The sequence below is a fragment of the Sus scrofa genome, chromosome 3 (genome assembly GCF_000003025.6).
Source record: "Sus scrofa isolate TJ Tabasco breed Duroc chromosome 3, Sscrofa11.1, whole genome shotgun sequence".
Lineage (NCBI taxonomy): Eukaryota > Metazoa > Chordata > Mammalia > Artiodactyla > Suidae > Sus > Sus scrofa.
This window is the reverse complement of record NC_010445.4, coordinates 74038734-74060989: the sequence shown is the minus strand read 5'-3', so window position 1 is coordinate 74060989 and position 22256 is coordinate 74038734. Positions and strand designations below refer to the sequence as shown.

Genomic DNA, 22256 nt, shown 5'->3' with positions numbered 1-22256 from the left:
ATGAAGTCAGTCAAGAAAAATACTTACACCTCAACTTCTGTTCCTTATCTCCTTTGACACTGAACTGAGAGACTCCTTCAATGAACTCTGAATAAGAATAAAAGATGTTAACAAATCATGTTTCCTTTTTTTTTTCTTGAGAAGTTACAATTTTTCACAAAGAGAAACTACATACCCATGTACAAAAACGCCTATATACTCATAAAAGAGTATTTTCTAGCTACAAAAGAAAGTATTACTAGCAGTGTTCAAAATTGAAAAAGCCAAACTGAAACTTCAACAAGGTTCCATATGTTTTTGAAAATTTGAACTTGCAATTCTCAGAAGTAAAATCAATTTGAACAAAAAAAATTTTTTTAGCCTTTTTTTTTTTTTTTAGGGCCATACCCTCGGCATATGGAAGTTCCCAGGCTAGGGGCTGAAATGGAGCTGCAGCTGCCAGCCACAGCCACAACAACGCAAGATCCAAGCCACGTGCGACCTACACCACAACTCATGGCAATGACGGATCCTTAACTCACTGAGCGAGGCCAGGGAATGGACCCGCATCCTCATGGATCCTAGGTGGGTTCATTCACTGAGCCACAATGGGAATTCCTGAACAAATATTTATAAAGTGCCACAGAGCACAACACTTTATTAAACATATTATTTAAGCTAGTTAACTCTTTTTTCTTGAAATATGACTATAAAAGAGGTCTTTAAAAAGATAAATGTTGTTTGGCAGAAAAAAAAAAGTTTGGATTTCTGGTTCCAAAATTCAGAATCTAAATGTAAACTGTTGGAAGTTTCATGACAAATGGTCCTTTTTCTTTACTGCATGCTAAACACTAAATCATAATCAGTTTAGAGCCCTTTACTTGTAATAATTCAATTTCTGAAACTAAAATGACACAATCTGATTCCCTGGTGAAATATTTATTTAAAGTGTAGAATCAAATGTAAAATTATGTACCACATTAATATTAGCAAAAGCACTATAAAGTGTCCTGGTAGAATTGAGATTAACTAAATTAATCCTGTCTATGATAATACTCATATCCTTATTACTACAGCTTATTTTTTCTATTGCTGACTTCGTCTCATTCTTTATAAAATATTTTTTAAATGTAGTTTCTAATATTTTAAGTTTCCCTAAATTGAGACTATTTTTCTCAGAATAAAAGAAATACTAAATCCTATTTCTTTTATATTACCTTTAAGAATAATCTGATCATCTACAACCAAAAAATAAAAGATCCTATTAGTTCATTAAGGTTCCTATATCACAGATGCTGAGGTTTAACATAACCTATTATTATAAGATTACCAATAAATAATATAAAGATATGCAATAAAAACCAATTTTTTCATACATTTTTGTACATAGAGCTATAGGGCTATTCAAAGATTATCTAACTTGTAGTTTAAAAATAACTACTTCCTTACCTTTAAAGTCTACTTCTCCATTCCCATCTGTGTCGAATATATCTATTACTCGCTGTACTAAGGGATTTTGTTGTAACTCAGGCAGAGACATGAACTCTTCCACACTCAAAGAGCCAGAATTGTCCAAATCGAGCTTCTTAAATCTCTTTCCTAGCCTTTTAATTTCATCAGCATCAACTAAAAAAGCAAAGAGAAAGAGGTAGCAAAAGTTATCAAATGATTTTATGATAATTATAGGGAAAAAAATTCAGCAGTTATCCAATAATTTAATATCCAATATAATTAAGAGATGCACATACTATTGACTAATTTCTTACAACAAAGAAAATATATAAAAAAAATTGTTTTGGTTACCCTTTTGTTTGTTTACACCCGCCATAACATACAACCAACTGCATGCTAAGCACCACAATATTACAGGACTGACAAAGCTAAGCTGATCATGGAAGTCACGTGGTTCCTACCAGGCAGACTAAATCAATCTCTGCTATGTACCAAAGCACTCTGATGTTCACTTATCTTTTAAAATTTTAATTTACTTTTTCCCCAAGAGTTCATGGTTCAAAAATTTGAAAATGATATGAATAGTTCAATATTTCAAAACATCCCAAATAAAATCTAACATTTATTTTTAAAATTTTACTAAAAATTCTTAAAATTCGGAGTTCCCGTTGTGGCTCAGTGGTTAACAAATCCAACTAGGAACCACTGAGGTTGCGGGTTTGATCCCTGGCCTTGCTCAGTGGGCTGAGGATCCAGCATTGCTGTGGCTCTGGCGTAGGCTGGAAGCAACAGCTCCGAATGGACCCCTAGCCTGGGAACCTCCACATGCTGTGGGTGCAGCCCTATAAAGACAAAAAGACAAAAAAAAAAAAAAAAAAGAAAAGAAAAAAAAAACTTAAAATTCTATATAATTTTTAAAGGTTGCTTTCCATTTAACTGTTATTACCAATATCCTAAAAATTAGGCACAGGGCTTTGAAATAGATCAAACCCACCTTGACAGCACCATGAAATGTTTCAGATCTGCACTTAGTACAAGCTAAATATTATTTTATTTTATTTTATTTTATTTTTGTCTTTTTGCCATTTCTTGAGCCGCTCCCGAGGCATATGGAGGTTCCCAGGCTAGGGGTCGAATCAGAGCTGTAGCCACCGGCCTACACCAGAGCCACAGCACACAGGATCCGAGCTGAATCTGCGACCTACACCACAGTCACCACAGCTCACGGCAACACTGGATCCTTAACCCACTGAGCAAGGCCAGGGATCGAACCCGCAACCTCATGGTTTCTAGTCGGATTTGTTACCCACTGCGCCACGACGGAACTCCAGTACAAGCTAAATATTAAAGAACAAATTCCAACTTGTGGCATCAACTTTGATAAAAGATTTTTCGTGTTGCTTGGGATTACACTGCCTTAAAACAGATGAACAAGGAAAAACAAACAAACCTCACCCTCTTGACTCATCTTGTGACTCAGAGATACTCTTTTTCATATGTTTTGCCAGGCTGAAACTCATGTTATTTTTCTACTTTTTGTAAGGATGTCTTTGAGAGGACTATCTCTTTAGGAGTTGAAAGTGCCTACATACTCAATTTAAATTACATATTCAATTTAAACTACATTATACAAAATACTTTAACAGATAATTCTATAAAGTCCTATACATATACAACTTAATATATTAAACCTTAGATCTTTTGATATAAGGTTTAATATAAATAAACCAATATATCAAATGATATATATATATCATTTGATATATTTATAAAATATAGTTATTACTATGGAATGTTTACATAGAAAACACCAAGTTAAACTGTTAAGACCTTACCCAATCAATGCTTTTAGAAAGCTCATGCTGACACAGTAAATATAAATAAATACTTCTAACTGGGCACATGAATACTAGAGTATAAGTATTAACAAAGATAGACGGCTACTTATTCACTCAACATCTTCTCAAATGAAGAAACATTAACTGTCTCTCTCTCCCCATATATATATATAGTCATTTAGGAGAAAAAGAATATGAGAGATTCCCAGAGTAGAGAAGAGATGGAGGCCTGTGGCTCTTCAAGCACTGTTATTACTACACACACACACCGAGCTACAACTCTACTGTTAGGCTTAACGGTAAAAACAACTTTAAGCCTAAATTCCTTTAGGTGGTTTTCAGAATGAAAAGGAAAATAAGTACACAGAATGGTGTCCTCAAATTTTAGCCAATTTTCAAAAATTGTACAATAGTAATTAGCAGCAACAAAACTACTGTTCCTTCAGGAAATTCTTTTAATAGCCATTTTATAAATAATGTATTACCTAGTAACACATTAATGATTTAAAAACAAAATGAAGCAAGTCGTACTGAATCCTCTGACCAATAATAATATTTTCAAAGAAACAACTAAATGTAATGTGGGATCCTGAAAAGAATTGTGGAAAAGAAAATTTTCCAATGTCACCATTTCACTAAAAAATACAGTGTAACAGCATTGTAACAATGTTAGTTCCTTGATGTTGATAACTGCTCTTTAGGTCTGTGAGATGTTAACATTGGGGGAAGGTGGGTGAGGGATTTCTGTTAACTTTTTCAAAATTTCTCCTTAGTCCCCTCCTTGTCTTTCATGACTGAAACTTTTACCCAATATTTTATAAAATGTCCCTCAGTTTGAACCTGCTAATGTTTTCTCATGATTAGAATCAATTCAGCATTTGGGCCAAGAATATCAGAGAAATGATGAGATGTCCTTCTCAGCGCATCCTATCAAGGGGTTTATGACGTCAGCATGTCTTTGATCTAGTAATGTTGACTTGGATCACTTGGCTAAGGTGCTTCCTGCCAGACTTCTCCACTATGTATCTATTAACTTCCCCTTTATATTAAAAAAAAAAAAAATACTGGGGTCATGAGAGGAGTGGATAATCCTAATTTCTCCTCAAATCCCAATCTAATTTTAGCACCCATCTGGGTAGGTCTACCTGCAAAATATTACTATGGTATGTGCCTAATAACGCTTTTTTCCCCTTATTATTAGTTGAAACTTTTTTTTTTCTTGTCCTCTTAGGACCACACCCTCGGCATATGGAGGTTCCCAGCTAGGGGTCTAATCAGAGCTGTAGCTACAGCCTACACCAGAGCCACAGCAACGCCATATCCGAGCCACATCTGCAACCTACACCACAGCTCATGGCAATGCTGGATCCTTAACCCTCTGAGCAAGGCCAGGGATGGAACCTGCAACTTCATGGTTCCTAGTTGGATTCATTTCCGCTACACCACCATGGGAACTCCTGAAACGTTGTTTTCGGTTTTTGGCTATGCCCACAATATATGGAAATCCCTGGGCCAGATACTGAACCCATGCTACAGCATTGACCCAAATCACTGCAGGATCCTTAACCTGCTGAGCCACAACTCCATGTTCCTGCTTTTATTTATTTTTTTTAAACTGTCCCTATTCCCTATTTTTTTTTTTTCTTGTCTTTTTAGGGCTGTACCCTTGGCATATAGAGGTCCTCAGGCTTGGGGTCAAAGAGAACCACAGCGGCAGCCTAAGCCACAGCCATAGCAATGCCAGATCCGAGATGCATTCTCAACCTATGCCATAGGTTGCGACAACACTGGATCCTTTAACCCACTTGAGTGAGGCCAGGGATCAAACCTGCATTGTCATAGATAATAGTCTGGTAGGTTACCTCTGGGCCACAATGGAACCCCCCTATTTCTTTCTTTATTCAGTTATTTTTATCAGCATGGATCCATTGATACTTATTTTACCCTATGGCTTAAAATCTAATGTCATTGTTTGTGAGTCAAATTATTCTAGCTTTGTTCTTTAGTTATTTACTATCTCGAAGTTGGCTCCTGTATGATTTTCCAACAATCCCCATTTTGAGCATTTCCTTATTTTCTGGAAGCACAAAATGTTCCAGTCTCATCCTAACTATACATTTCTAAAGAGATCCCCTGATCTCTTTTGTATGGCAAGATATTTAGCACTATACTATAGAATGAAAACTATAAACCCCTAGTGAGAGATCTCAGAATCTCTATCATACAGATACTGTGGAACCTGCCATCAGCTATGATGAAATTACCTACAGAGAAACATTTGTTGAATAACTCTTGTAAAGACTACCACAAGAACAAAGCCTTAGAATGCTGTCAACATAAGCAATTAGGCAGCCCCTTTTTTCAACAAAAAGATTAAATGTTTTGAAGCCTTTTGTAAAATTCATCTCCTACAAAATAAAGACTGTATTTCCAATGTTATCCCAAACAAGAAATCAAAACCACCAGGGGGTGCAGTAGAGACCATTACAGATACAATTTTCATGAGCAGCTCCAAAAATATCCCCAAATTTTATAATAATCTGGAATATAGATTAGAGTTTGACAACAAAATAAAGCTCCCTGTTACTATCAAGGAAGAATCAAAACAGCATATTATGAAATGCAGACATGCGTACTGTCTTTTTTCTAAAAATGAAAAACTTTCATCCACTTAAAAGGTTTAGATTTTAGGGGTATATCATAATTTTCTAAAGCAAGAGGCAACATATGCTTTTAATGTTTCTAGATTTAAATTATTACATACTTTAAAAATGATTACCAAATACACGAGAGCTAAACAGCAGCATCAACTAAAGAATTATCAAGTTGTAATCAAAAATGGTAAGAAATTTTAAACCAACTTTGAGAAATAACTGATATTCTAAAAATGCATTATTAGACATAGGTTCTGACAAATGTATACACTTAAGCAAGCATCACTACAATCAAGACAAAAAAGCACATTTCTATCACGCCAAAATGTTCCCTTGCCCCCCCCCCCTTTTGTTGTTGTCTTTTTTTGCCATTTCTTGAGCCGCTCCCGAGGCATATGGAGGTTCCCAGGCTAGGGGTCGAATCAGAGTTGTAGCTGCCGACCTACACCAGAGCCACAGCAACTTGGGATCCGAGCCGAGTCTACAACCTACATCACAGCCACCACAGCTCATGGCAACGCTGGATCCTTAACCCGCTGAGCAAGGCCAGGGATCAAACCCGCCCTCTCATGGTTCCTAGTCGGATTCTTCAACCACTGCACCAGGACGGGAACTCCCCACCTTGGGCCCTTTCCAGTCAATCACACACACACCACTCCCTCCCCACCACAACCCTAGACAATCACTGTTCTGTTTTCTGTAACTAATTTCTGTCTAGAATTTCATGTAAATAGGATATGTGTGTACACACACACACACATCATGGCTTATGTCTATCTTCTTTTTCTCGTCAAGTTTTTGACATCAATCCAAGTTGTTTCAAATGTCAGTAGTTTCTTCCTTTTTACAGCACAGTTTACATAGCCCATTGTATGGATATACCACAATCAGTTAATAGACATCCCTATTGTTTCCTGTGTGGGACTATTAGGAACACTGCACTTAGTCTTTTTGTAAACAAATGTTTTCCTGGAATTGCTGGGTCATAGGGTAAGTATATTTTGACTTTCAGAAACTGTTAAGACTTTCCAAAGCTGTATACCACTTTATACTCCCCCAGCAATCCATGAGAATTCGGGAGCTCTACCTCCTTGCTACTGTGGTACTTGTCTGTCATTTTAAGTTTAGCCATATTGGTGGGTAACAGCAATGTGATTATAGTTTTAATCTGCATTTCTCTGAAGATTTATGATCTTGAGCATCTTTTTCATGCAATTATCAGCAATCCATGTATCTTCATTTGTTAAGACTTCAAATCTCTTACACTTTTATAAGGTGTGCTGTGTGATTCTCTCTCTATACTGACGGATGCCAGTCCTTTGCCAGGTGTAGGCAGTTCAAGTATCCTCTCCCAGTCTGTAAGCTGCCTTTAAAGAGCAAAAACTTTCAATTTTGACAAAATCTGTTTTTTCTTTTATGATGCATATTTTACAAGCATGTTTACCAGCACTATGCTGGTCATGAAAATTCTCTCCTATATTCTCTTCTAGAAGTTCCACAGCTATAGCTTAAAATTATGTTTAAAATTATAACCCATGTTTTATGTATATAAGAGTAGACTTTCATTCCAGCTATTTTGTTCAAAAGTTTCCCCTTACAATAGCATCTTCCATTGTTTTTAGCAAGAATCAATTAACTGTACAAAAAATAATGATATACACCTTAAATTTGTTACAAGTCAAATATTCAATGAAAAAAGAAAAAAAATTAATCAAATACATACACACACAGGTTTATACCCTCTACTCTGTTCCACTGATTTGTCTATCTTATCCCAGTATCACTGTTTTATGTTTTATAGTTAGAACACTGTCTTCACACTTTGTTATTCTTTTCCAAAATTGTGCTGGCTCTTCTAAGACCTGTGTTTTTCCATGTATAATTAAAAATTATCCAGAGGTTTTATAAAAACCCTGCTGAAAATTTGAATGGAATTGTCTATGTACAACTGATACCTTAAACAATATCAAAGTCTTCCAATCTATGAACATGGTATCTCTCTCCATTTATTTAGGTTTAATTTCTCTGTATACAGATCTTACACATATTTGGTTAAATTTACACTTCAATATCCCAATGTTTGTATTCTATTATAAATAGTATTTTTGGTAAATTTTGTTTTTCAATTGTTCACTGCTGTTATATAGAAATTCCACCGGTTTTTGTATATTGCCCTTGTACCCTACGATCTTTCTAAATTCACCTATTTCTAGTAGCAGGATTTACGACATACACAACCAGGTCATCTGAGAATAAAGACAATTTTACTTCTTCCTTTCCAATCTGAATATACTTTATTTCTTCTTCTGGACTCAATGTACTGGCTGGAACTTCTAGTGCAATTTTGACTACAATTGGTCAGAGTGGAAAACATTCAGTCTTTCATCATTAAATATGTATGATGTCAGCTGTAGGGGTTTTTTTTGTAGGTGCCCCTTATCAGGTTAAGAAAGGGTCCCTTCTATTCCTACTTTTCCAAGAGTATTTATCATAAACAGGTAATGGACTTTGTCAAACAAAATACTTTGCTACAACTATTGAGAAGATATGTTTTTCTTTCTCTCTTACTATACCAATATAGTGAACTACCTTGATTCCATACCCCTGGGATAAACTCCTCTTGATTACTCTTTATCATCCTTTTAACATATTGCTGGATTTGACTGACAAATACTTAAGGATTTTTACAACACACATTCATGATGAACCTTGTTCTCTTAAGTTTTTTATAATGCCTTTGGTGTTGCTATTGGTGGAATGCTAGCTTCTATTTTCTGAAGGATTCTGGATTACAACCGGTACTTTTTTCCATGAAACGTCTGCTAGAACTTACCAGTAAAGCCATCTGGCCCTGGAGTTTTCTTTGTGGGAAAAATTCAATTCCATTCATAGATAAAAGCCACTATTAAGATTTTCTATATCCTTTTAGGTCAGTTTTAGATACAGGCATACCTTGAAGATATTGCATGTTTCATTCCAGACTACTTCAAGAAAGCAAATATCATGATAAAAAGTTACATGAATTTTCTTGGTTTCCCAATGCATATAAAGAAGTTATGTTCACACTATACTGTAGTCTGTTAAGTATACAACAGGATTATTAAATAAAAATGTACTTATCTTTTTTTTTTAATTTTATGGCCATACCTACAGCATACAGAAGTTTCAGGCCAGGATTGAACCCAAGCTTCTATAGTTAGTTTTTCTTTTTTTTTTTGGTCTTTTGTCCTTTTCAGGGCCACACCCGCAGCATGCGGAGGTTCTCCGGCTAGGGGGTCAAATCGGAGCTATACCCACTGGCCTACAACACAGCCACAGCAACGCCAGATCTGAGCCTCGTCTGCCACCTACATCACAGCTCATGGCAATGCTGCCAGATTCTTAACCCACTGAGCAAGGCCAGGGATCGAACCCACAGCCTCATGGTTCCTAGTCAGGATTCATTCCTGCTGTGCCACGACAGGAACTCCTGCAGTCAGATTCTTAACCAACTGTATATATCTTTTTTTTTTTTTTTTTTTTGTCTTTTGTCTTTTTGTCTTTTGTTGTTGTTGTTGTTGCTATTTCTTGGGCCGCTCCCGCGGCATATGGAGGTTCCCAGGCTAGGGGTCGAATCGGAGCTGTAGCCACCGGCCTACGCCAGAGCCACAGCAACGCAGGATCCGAGCCGCGTCTGCAACCTACACCACAGCTCACGGCAACGCCGGATCGTCAACCCACTGAGCAAGGGCAGGGACCGAACCCGCAACCTCATGGTTCCTAGTCGGATTCGTTAACCACTGCGCCACAACGGGAACTCCAACTGTATATATCTTTATTTAAAAACACCTTACTGCTTCTTTCTTCTCTCTTCTCCGTCTTTCCCCCCATCCAGCCTGCCCATGCTTTCTCCGTGCATATCTTATCTCTAATAAACACTTTATTTGCCTCAAAAAAAACCTTTTTGCTAAAAAATGCTCACCATCATCTGAGCTTTCAGCAAGTCATAACGGAACCATCGAGGGTCACAGATCACCATAACAAAAATATTAACTGCTATAGGGTTGCCATAAACCTTCAATTTGTTTTAAATAGAACAACAGTATATGTTAAGTACAAGCATGATATGTGAAGTACAAGCATGAAGTACAATAAAATGAGATCTGCCTGTACTGTTTTTCAAAAAATTTGTCTGTTTCATTCAAGGTGTAAAACTTATTGACATAAAATTGTTTATAATACTCATCTGTAGGACGTGAGGGTGAGTTTAGTTCTTTCATTACCAATATTGGGATTTGTGTTTTCTTTATTTCTTTTAGAATGCTCCTTCAAAATCTGTATACTATATACCAATAACTTCTGCCTTCCTGTGGAGGGAGTAAGCTCTTGGTACATATCATTATACTAATGGTATGGTCAAAAACAATCCACCACACATCAAAATTTACTCAGGCAAATGAATACTGTCCAAAGATGTCACAAAAGAAGCTATACACTTAATCCTAAAATGTATTCTTAGAATTGCTTTCAGGAGTTCCCTGGTGGCCTAGTGGTTAGGTATCTGGCCTTGTCACTGCTGTGGCTCTGGTTTGATCTCTGGCCTGGAAACTTCCACATGCCATGGGTGAGGCCAAAAACAAAACAAAACAAAAAAACTACAATTGTTTTCAGAGCTCACTGAGTTTCAGAAGAAAAATCTGTCATAGAAAAAAGTCATATAGGAGTTCATTCTGTGTCACAGTGGGTTAAGAATCTGACTGCAGTGTCTCAGATTGGCATGGAGGTACAAGTTCAAATTTTAGCCCAGCACAGTAAGGATCAGGCGTTGTATCAATCCTTGGCCTGGGAACTTCCATATGCTGCAGGTGCAATCATTAAAAAAAGAAAAAAGGAAAGTAAAAAGTTGGAAGAAACTTTGGAGACAAAAAACTTCAGATAAGCAAAAAGACCCAAAAGTTAAGTTGCTCAATGCTGTAAAGCTTGACAGCAGGAGTTCCCGTCGTGGTGCAGTGGTTAACGAGTCCGACTAAGAACCATGAGGTTGCCGGTTCGATCCCTGCCCTTGCTCAGTGGGTTAAGGATCCGGCGTTGCCGTGAGCTGTGGTGTAGGTTACAGATGCAGCTCGGATCCCGCGTTGCTGTGGCTCTGGCGTAGGCCGGTGGCTACAGCTCCAATTGGACCCCTAGCCTGGGAACCTCCATATGCCGCGGGAGCGGCCCAAGAAATAGCAACAATAACAACAACAACAACAACAACAACAAAAAGACAAAAGACAAAAGACAAAAAAAAAAAAAAAAAGCTTGACAGCAAAGCTGTGTAACAGAATTTTTTGAGATACTTTCTGATCTAATTTCTCTTCCTATGTGAGTTCCATCTGAAGATTTAACATAGAGAGTTAGGCTAAGAAATATTAAACACTGCTGTTCCTCAGCCTGAATTCTTGGGCTAAGCGTGGAGAAAAGGAAACAGAATAGTTCCACTTCAGTTACATGAAAATCAAACCACGTATTTCTAAGATGTTCTCCAACTTGGACATTGCTGATTTTCCTACTGCAAGTGTTTATTGCTATTGTTTTTTCTTTTTGTTTACGTACATCTGGTTTAAACCAAAATATGCAGTAAGTTAATGAAAAAAACATGTATTTATAAGATCATAAAAACACATCTTCAAGTTTTCTAAGTTATTAATAACCCTGGCTTGAAAGTCATACTCTTTTTCTTTTAAACCTAAGCATATTGTGCAGCACAGTAACAAATTCAAAAGATGTGGCTCTCAAAGATTCTATTGTTTTTATGTCAAATCCAACCCTCATCCCTTATACCACATTCTCCAAGCTCTCCTCTTACCTATCCATATGTTATGCCACACTGATATGTTAGTTGCACTTTTCTTTAAATTTTTTATTATAGTTGATTTACAATGTCCTGCCAATTTCTGCTGCACAGCAAAGCGACCCAGTAATACATATACATATATTCTGTTTCTCACAATATTCTCCATCATGTTCCATTACAACTGATTGTATAGTTTCTTGTATGTACTATACAGCAGGACCTCATGACTTACCCACTCCAAAAGCAATAGTTTGCATTAGTTGCACTTTTCTTGAGATTTGTATCACTCTCCACCAACAACTTCCCCAAATACGGTATTTTCACAAAAGCATGCATATTCAAGAGTCTTCTTTTACTTTCAGCACCAATTAGTCAAAAGACTTGTATTTATGGCCACTCCAGAGCTCAATCTAGTTTATCGCCAAGAATGTAACACAGCATCCCCAGTCTCTGCTTTTCTTTCCTTATTGACTTGCTTTTATCTTAACATTAAGAAATTTCAGCACACAATTTATATGATGGCTTTTACTTTCTTCTTGATATTTTCCATAGACAATTCTGGCTTCTTGCTCTAATCTGAACCACCTGCTTTCTCAGCCCCTGGCATAGATGTTATCCTGGGATTTTCACTGGTATCTTGAATATTTAGTTTCTTGGATCTCATTTCATCTTCCTTCTCTATTTCATATTCAAGAACTTATAAAAGGTAATTTTTGAAAATGTCTTTAATTTGACCTCACGCTTGAGTAATCATTTGGCTGGTATCAAATTCTGGATTTAGGAACTCAGAACTTCGAATTAACCGCTCTATTGTTTTCTAATATCTATTGCTGCTGCTAAGAAATCCAATGCCAGTAGACACCTATTTTTTTGAGGCCAACTTTTCCCTGTCTAGCAGGGGTTTTTTTATATTTGGAATTTTAAAATTACAAAAGAGGTAGACACCAAATGGAGATCTTTCTTCACCTAACCTTCTCGCCTATCAGAATGCTCTTTCGATCAGAAGATTCAATTTTTCAGGTGAGGAAAATTTTCCCTTATTATTCTACTGATTATTTTTGCTTCTATCTTATCTACTGTATCTCCTGAGATGTCTTTTGGACAGATGCTATTACACTCTATTTGTTCTCCAAGTTCTTCTTTTCTTGCATATTTTTCCATATCTTTTGCTCCAACATTCTGAAGGAGATCCAAGAATTTATATTTTGCTACATGGCTAGCTAGGCTTTCTCACCAGCTTAAGTAACTGTCTTCTACATACTGGCTACAAAATTATTCAAATCTGTGGTAGACTATCAAATTACCACATGTTATGGACCTCACTGCTCAAACTACAAATTTGTGACTGCTACCATAATGCCACAATTTGAGAGTATGGATGAAGGAAACAGAGCAAGCACTTTACTTTTCTTAAGACCACTCACCTAAAAATCTGAAATATTTAGAATATGAGAGACAACCAGGAATTTTTTTAAAATGGTATCTGTAACAGCAAAACAAGGTAACAACTTCAAGCCTAGGCATTCAACTTCATGCACTACACTTTATTACTCAGTAATAAACCTTTACTGAAAGAAAACAGAATATAAGTAATTCTCAGTGGATTAGGTAAAATAAATTAGGTCAGTCATTTATCACTAAGAGCATGATAAATCATGGCTGGTAAATTGTTTAAAAAGCATGAATTATATGATACATTTATGAAGATTTTATTCTAAAGTAACAAGCATACAAGTCAAAGATAATGACGTAAAAATTTTATTGCTATTCAGACAGTTTCCTCCAAAGATTTCTGAGGTGATGAATAAAGATTTGAGAGTAAACCTGTAATTACTCTTTAGAACACACATTACTTAAAAACTAAAGGGAGTTAAGCTAGTCCACATAAGAAAGGAAACATAAAGGAATGCAGAAATGAAGAAGAAAACCAAATTAATTTTTCTGTGAAAAGGTTTTGTTTCCAAAAGAAAGAAAAACCCTAATCTAAGTAAGAATATGAACATGTAAACCTCCCTGAGACAATCTGACTGCAAGCAGAAATTCACAGCACAAAGGGAAGTCAGTATCTCTATGGTTTCAAGCCACTTGCAAATATTCAAACCAGAAACAAAACTGCTTGATTATGACACTGTTCACTCAAAATGAGAGCAGTGTCCTAACGGCTAAAGATGTCTTCAAAGTTTCCATAGATTGGAGTTCCCGTCATGGCACAGTGGTTAACGAATCCGACTAGGAACCAGGAGGTGGCAGGTTGGATCCCTGTCCTTGCTCAGTGGGTTAAGGATCCAGCATTGCCATGAGCTGTGGTGTAGGTCACAGAAGAGGCTCGGATCTGGCGTTGCTGTGGCTGTGGCATGGCATAGGTTGCAGACGCGGCTCGGATCCCACGTTGCTGTGGCTCTGGTGTAGGCCGGTGGCTACAGCTCCGATTGGACCCCTAGCCTGGGAACCTCCATATGCCACGGGAGCGGCCCTAGAATAGGCAAAAAGACCAAAAAAAGTTTCCATAGATAAATCTTTTTAGATGAAAGACTTATTTATTATTTAGCCTTTCATCTATAGTCAGTCTATAAAATAGGCTGTGTTTACCAATTTTATCAACAGTAAAAAAACTAGTTGGACCTGACTTTCTGCTCACACTTCCAGCCATGCTCCAATCTAGCCCTCTGCTGGACTATCTAAAGCAGTATCTTGCACTCAGCCACTTTTCCAAGTTATCATGCCAAGTTACAACCACAGGCTCAACTTTGAGCAAATCACCCCAACAGAGTATACATTTCCTAGTCCAGCCAGGTTAGCTAACAGAAACCAAGTCAGAGTGGCCTAGAATAATTTAACTCAATAAAAAGCAAACACTGAAATGAGAGACCAAAAAAAAAATGAAAGAATACCTATGTCTTAGACAAGACCAGTTTTGCCTAAAGTCATCCATGTAGGCAAACATAATATTAAGCTTATAAGATTTACTATAAAAGAGGCTATACAGTATTGTGATTAAAAACATGACTCTGGGACATGACTGCCTGAGATCAAATCATGGCTTTGTTACTTTACCTGCTGCTGCGTGATTACAGCTCAGTTACTGGTGGCCTCCCTGCCTCTGTTTCCTCACCTATGCGATGGGGAAAGTAATAACAATACCTCTTTTGTGAAGCTACTGAGAGAATTTAAAAGGTTAATGTATGTGATGTGCTCAGAATAGTGTCTGGCATGTGTTAAACGCCATATAAATTATTATTTATGAAAACAAATGGGGTTATTGGTAACTACTGTGTTTTTCTGAAGATACAGCCTTTAAAATTATCCAACCAGTTGTCTATAAAGTCCAGCTATGGAGTTCCTGTCGTGGCTCAGGGGAAATGAACCCAACTAGTATCCATGAGGATGTAGGTTCCATCCCTGGCTTCGCTCGGTGGGTTAAGGATCCAGCATTGCTGTGAGCTGTGTTGTAGGCTACCGATGTGGCTGACATCTGGCATGGCTATGGCTGTGGTGTAAGCCAGTGGTTATACTCTGATTTAACCCCTAGCCTGGGAATTTCCACAGACTGCAGCTGCAGACCTAAGAAGACAAAAATAATAAATAAATAATCCAGCTCTAAGCTCTTACTAGCTTTTTTAGTCAACAGACATTTATTCAGCATCTGCTTTATGCTACTACGTATCATGCTTATTTAGGCTTCCACTGTCAAAGCCTCAATTCTTTTACTGGTGAAAATGAGCTTAGCAGCCTCGTATTAGTAAAGCTTGCTCTGCTGCACGCCATGCTTAACTATAATTAAATAGTTATTTCTCCTTGATATTACTCTTAGTTATTTACCCCTTCCTTTTTCACTCATTAAAAAAAAAAAAAAAAAAAAAAACTTTATAAAGGAAACTTTCAAGCGCATACAAAGTTTGAAAGACTCACATAATGAATTCCCACATACCTATCACCCAGCTTCAAACATTAACACATTATTCATCTTATTTATAACCCACTTCAATTATTTTAGAGCAAATCCCAGTGTACCATGTCCTTGTAACTGTTCAGAATTTATCACCCATCTCTCAGATACTCTTTTAAACCATCAAATATCATACCTAAAAAATTATTAGTAATTCATTTCTTGATATTAAATAATCAGTGTAAATATCACAAATGATTCTACAGATTTTTTGACTCTATTGGAGACAGCAATTAGGCAATGTGTCAATAAAATGAAGGTGACCTTCATTAACAGCTTCAGCATAGTAAGAGATGAAAGCCAGATTTGAGAGGAACAAGAAATTAACAGAAATAAGGAAATGAAGATCACTGTATATGTTCTTAGGAAGCTAAAATAGAATGGAGAAAAAAATGGGAGATACACACAGGATCAAGATTCAAAAGGGAGTTGATTCTGTTTATAAACTGAAGCTGAAGACAAATGTAAAAAAAGAAAGAGGAGTTCCCATTGTGGCTCAGCGGTTAACAAACCTGACTAGCGTCAAATGAGGACCTGCGTTCGATTCCTGGCCTTGCTCAGTGGGTTAAGGATCCAGCGTTGCTGTGGCTGTGGTGTAGGCTGGTAGCTGCAGCTCCGATTCGAACCCTAGCCTGGGAACCTCTATCCATATGCCGCAGGTACAGTCCTAAAAAGACAAAAGACAAAAAACAAAAAACAGAGAGAGGCTAACAAAACTAGGTCCCAGAGATGAGAGGGAAGGGGATGCAACCAAAAGCCCATACACGGGGGCTGACCTTGAATAAGAAACGTATAACCCAAACTCTGACACTGGAAGGAAAGCATTATTAAAGCATGAGTACGAGAATGGGAAAATTTCTGTGTGTGGCAGGCAGGGGGTGAGAGGGTGAGGAGATAATGAGGTTATGAACACTTAAAAATGGTCTCAGTTTTAAGAATTGGGAGACAAAAACCCCTGATAAAAGTAGGGGGGTAAGAGAAAATGTCAAAGATCTGAGAGTTCTCCTGCGGCTCAGTAGATTAGAGATATGGCATTGCCACTGCCGTAGCTCAAGTCACTGATGTGGAATAGGTTCAATCCCTGGCCCAGGAACTTGCACATGCCCCAGGCAAAGCCGCCCCCCCCCCAAAAAAATTGAAGATCTGGATGGAATTTAAGGAGACTGAAAGGGACAAATGACCAGACAGGTGAAAGAATTAATCAGTATTCAAATCTTACACAAGTTTCAAAAACAATTTCAGGAATTTCCCATTTGGCGCAGTGGATTAAGGATCCGGCGGAGCTTCAAGCTGTATGTGGCACAGGTCGGGTCACAACTTCAGTGAGAGTTCAATCCCTTGCCTGGGAGCTTTACATGGTGCACATGTGGCCAAAAAAATAGTAATAATAATTTCGAACGTCACCCCTTCCATGAAGCTCTTTCTAAATCTCTTAGCCAAAAGTAAACTTCGCCTCTTCGGAATTTTTTGCTTTTATTGCTTATAATGGTTTATTCCCATTGTAAAAATGTATGCATGTCTCTTTTTCCCAGTAACTAAACTACAACCACTTCTAGTTTTTATCTGTGTGTCTCAGGGTCAAAAACAGTACTTTACAGCATACAATTTATAATCTTATTATATTACTTTATTATTTTTTTTTGGCCACACCCATGGGGATGTGAAGTTACTAGGCCAGAGATTGAACCTGCACCACAGCTGCAACCCGAGCCACAGCAGTGACAACACTGAATCCTTAACCCACTGTACCACCAGGGTACATCAGAATCTTATTATCTTTTTTAAAAACAGTGTAACTTAAATACTAAAAGAAGAAAAGAGATAGAATCCACCTAAAGAAGTGAGAGGACTTCGGAAGCTGAAGCAATTACAGAAAGCCTCACAGAGAACCTGGAACTGAACTAGGCCTGGAGGGTTGAAAAGGCAAGACCTCAACAGGGAAGTGTAAACAGTAAAGTGCCTCAAGGGTTAGTTTTAACATTTTATATTTTATTTAAGGCACTGGCTGTTTACATAACATAAGCTCTTCCAATTAAAAGAGGTTTTGCAAATGTGCAAAAAAAGACAACTACAGTGTGTGGGTAGGGAAAAAAGTGGTGATTTTAATGTGGTTAACTTCATCCAAACCATGTATAAAATATATTCTAGTGAACCAAATAGGAATTAGGGGCAAGCTACAAATATGCTAGATGACAGAAGAATTCAGACAGATTCATACCTAGTTGAACAGCCACTGAAAAGTACAGATCTTTAGTGACAAGGCTCAAGTTCCATCAAAGCACAGATAAGATCGTAAAAAAAGACTTCCTAAGTTCTAAGGATAAAACTGAAAGAGACAGCTTTAACAGTGTATGAAGTCTATTTCAAATACTTACTATTTAAAAAACATGGCTTCTAATCCTGCTGTGTAGCACTGGGAACTATATCTAGACACTTATGATGGAGCACGATAATGTGAGAAAAAAGAATCTATACATGTATGTGTAACTGGGTCACCACTCTGGAGAGTAGAAAATTGACAGAATACTGTATACCAGCTATAATGAAAAAAAATAAAAATCATTATATTTTAAAAAACCCAAAAAACAAAAAACATGGCTTTTGCCATCCTAGATGTACTAAAGGGAATATCCATCTTGCCTTCTGCCCTGGTAGATTTTTCTTTGCAGTCAAGTTAAGAACCCTCACTCCCAGATTTAAAGGGAGAGCAGAAGATAAGAACCTGGGATACACCTGTCCCCTTAAGACCTTTGTTCCCTAATGAAGAAACAAAAGCTAATCTCCTAGTACCTCATTTCTATCAGAGCTGTACCTCCAACAGCCTATCCCAACTCTATTTGCAGACTAAATCCTACCTGCTACCACACCTCCTTCTTGCCCACAGGCCTCCAAAGGAATAATTACACCACAGGATTAAGCCGAACAGCAAGCAGCGAGGCACAATTTTGAGAACCCTTTCAATTCTAAAGAAACTATACAGCTGACACATTAAGATCATAATTGGAGATAGAGATAACCCCTCAGAGCACTAGTCTATAAGTACTCTATCCTGACTACATGTCAGTGATTAGACAGTGGAGAAGTGATAGTTCTCAAATCCAGAAGATGGCTATAAGTCTGTAACAGATTCATTAAATTTGCTGAGAGCTCAGATAGTAAATATTTTAGGCTTCACGGGCCATATATCTATTGCAACTACTCAACTCTGCCATTGTACACAAAAACCACCAAAGACAGTATGTGAACAAACAGGCATGGCTGTGTTCTAAAAAAAAAAACTTCAGTAACAAAACTACAGATAAGCAGTGTTTAGCAACACAGATCTAGATAGTCATAATTATTTGGTTTGGGTCAATTCTCTCTCTCTCTCTTTTTTTTTTTTTTTTTTTTTTTTTGGTCTTTTTAGGGCTGCACCTACAGCATACAGAAATTCCTGGGCTAGGGGTCGAATCAGAGCTGTAGCCACTGGCCTACATCACAGCCACAGCAACACAGGATCCGAGCTGCATCTGCAACCTACACCATAGCTAACGGCAACACCAAATCCTTAACCCACTGATCAAGGCCAGGGATCAAACCTGAATCATCATGAATACTAGTTGGGTTCTTAACCCCCGGAGCCACAAAGGGAACTCCTGGTTTGGGTCAATTCTAATAACACACTGGATGCAACATTTTATCTTCATGTTTAAAACAAAAATATATACCTACATATGATCATAATAATGGAAAGCCTGGAAAGAAACTGTAAAATAAAATGTAAATAGTAGTTGGAATGGCAGAACAGTGGGTAATTGGTCATAGGGTATGACCATAAAAAAGTTTTAAAAATTGTAGAAGTTACAAAATGCAAAATAAAATGGAGTAAGTGAATTAAGCAACAAGTAATTTAAGCTTAAAGTAACGGCTATAAAGAAAATAAATAAGGTACCACCCATGTTAGTGAGAATATGAAGGGAGTTGAGAGAAAAAGAAAAAAAATCTCCAAAGAGGTGACATATATGCTGAGATCTGAAAGACAGTGAAGTCAGTCAAGAAAAGAGCTGATGAAAGAGCATTTACTCAGGGCTCACAGCAAGCAAAGGCATTGATGAGAATGAAAGAAACTGACTAGTGTTCTGGGAAAAGGAGATAACTAAAACCTAAGTAATGAGGATACACTTTTAGTAGGACAAAAAAGAAGAGAATTCTCATTGCAAAGAGATGAGATGTCTCTAAACAAGGCAGGACCAGCCAGGGACAGCGGAAAGGACAAGGAACATTCAGGATGGTTTGGGAACTCTGGGCCCTCACGATGGTATCTAAATTTACCAAGGGTCCCCATTCCAATTTTCATCATCTCCCTCTTTCCCAATCACTGTACTTCCACACAAGAGACCTTTTGATTTCGAGCTCCCTGGCCCTGTGATCCTTGAATCAAGAATCTCTAAGATTGTCATTTTCTTTCTTTGTATTCTCTAGCATGTCAGAGAATAACCAGTCCACCCACACTTCTTACACTCCCCCTTTTCCTCAGAAAGGTCTTGTGCAATAGCTGCTTAGTCCACCAAAGTGCTGCCTCCAACTAGCCCTTTCTTTTACATAATCACAAATTAAACAAGTTATCTGCTGACCTGAAGCTTTGTTAATCTGAAAAACTTCCTGGGGTAAGCCACTGGCATTTGAGGGTCAATTTGTAACTACAACAGAGGGCAGCAGATACTACTAAAAAAGAGGTCTATAAAAAAATGTTTCCCTATTGTGGTAACTTAAAAACACTAAGTCAAATTTACTGCCCATGTAAAATATTTAAAGGATAACTCTGCTATTCATGGAGTATCTCTACAGATGATTTATGTACAAACATCTAGAGATGTGAAAACAAAAGAAGTTCTCGATAAGAATATTTGACTTACAGTGTGAGCACATTTCCAAAGGATAACTCGCCTCATTTCCCTGGAGGAGAAAAAAAAAATTAGTCACAAAATTGGCACAAGTGTCTTTAAAAGATTCAATTTAAATATCGTCAGTCACAAAACACTGGGAAATAAGCCATAAATGAGTATGTCTAGGTCTGCAAATATTTTTTGATAAGAAAAAATTATACAATATGCTAAAAAGCTTTTGAATCAAAAAGGCCGGAGTTGGGGCTCTGTCATTTAAGATTTATTCAAATGATTAAAATTTAAATATTTTTAATACCCTAAACATACTATATATCAAATTTTAATGCACTAGAGACTGTCAATGCTCTAATTTATCTTGCTGGGCAAACTCATTTTTGGATATAAAGCTTCTCTTGCCATTTCTACTTAACTGAATAGTTTCCTGAGAATGCAAAGTTGTTAAGAAAACAAAAATGTTACCATTTATACCTGCATTGAAACAGAATATTCTATATGCTATGTAACTAAAATAAGAACATAGATGCAATGTAAGATAGCCACTTTGACTCCAGATTTTTCTTTTCTTGAGAAGTCTTATTGATAAACTCCAAGTTAATACAATTTGCCTGGACTGCTAAACTCCCCCCCCCCAAAAAAAATTATTTTAGGGAAAAAATGCTGTAGGAAAGCTACAGACCTGACCCAATGCCTATGTTTAACAACTCTTGATGACTGGATCCAGGGAGGTGGTCAAGTAAGCTGGTTTCCATACCATTTGATTAGTAATGGAACCAGGAGTAGTTCTAAACCTAAAGCTGTACAAATTCCAAGTATAAAAGACTCACAGGACATAAAAATCATGAAGATCTTGTTAAAAGTCTACAGAATTTAAAGTAATATAAATTGAATTTTTAAAATTCAGCAATAAAATTAAGTATACCATGCATCCTATATTCCATCTAATTTTGACCCTGTCTAGCAGTAAATGCACAACAGAATATACAATTAAATATCCGAATATACTTATATATCCTAAGAAGTTATTAAATACAGCCTGAAATATGAAATACCATTTTAGTATGGCTGGATAGCTTTTTTTTTTTTTTTTTTTTTTTTTTGTCTTTTGTCTTTTTTGTTGTTGTTGTTGTTGTTATTGTTGCTATTTCTTGGGCCGCTCCCGCGGCATATGGAGGTTCCCAGGCTAGGAGCTGAATCGGAGCTGTAGCCACCGGCCTACGCCAGAGCCACAACAACGCGGGATCCGAGCCGCGTCTGCAACCTACACCACAGCTCACGGCAACGCCGGATCGTTAACCCACTGAGCAAGGGCAGGGACCGAACCCGCAACCTCATGGTTCCTAGTCGGATTCGTTAACCACTGCGCCACGACGGGAACTCCCTGGATAGCTTTTAAACTCCAAAAAGTATTTCTTATTCTGAGTAAACTTAAAGTCTAAGAAATGGTTATTAGAAATTAGCATCTTCAATTATTATCTTGCTGGCAATAATTAGTCTTTTCCTTGAACATTATACCAGATAATCTTCTAGAACTAGTTAGCCTAATTTTACATCACTTTAAATATCAAATATGTTTTAAAGATAGAAGTATCAAACATTAATAAAATGACATTATTAAAGAACAGAGATTAAGTTGCACTTAGATTACACCTCATTTTATTGACCTTGAGATTACTAACATGATTCCTA

At 37.2% G+C, this 22256-nt stretch overlaps 1 protein-coding gene across 1 annotated transcript in view; it reads right to left on the bottom strand.

Moving 5' to 3' along the window:
- PPP3R1 (protein phosphatase 3 regulatory subunit B, alpha) overlaps nucleotides 1–22256 on the bottom strand; it is a 63554-nt gene that overhangs the window by 7184 nt on the left and 34114 nt on the right. Inside the window, exons 2-4 of the mRNA XM_021087426.1 lie at nucleotides 20580–20619; nucleotides 1429–1605; nucleotides 28–87 (exon numbers count right to left, since the gene is read on the bottom strand). Coding sequence (XP_020943085.1) covers nucleotides 28–87; nucleotides 1429–1605; nucleotides 20580–20619 — 277 coding nt within the window. The remainder of the gene's footprint in view (nucleotides 1–27; nucleotides 88–1428; nucleotides 1606–20579; nucleotides 20620–22256) is intronic.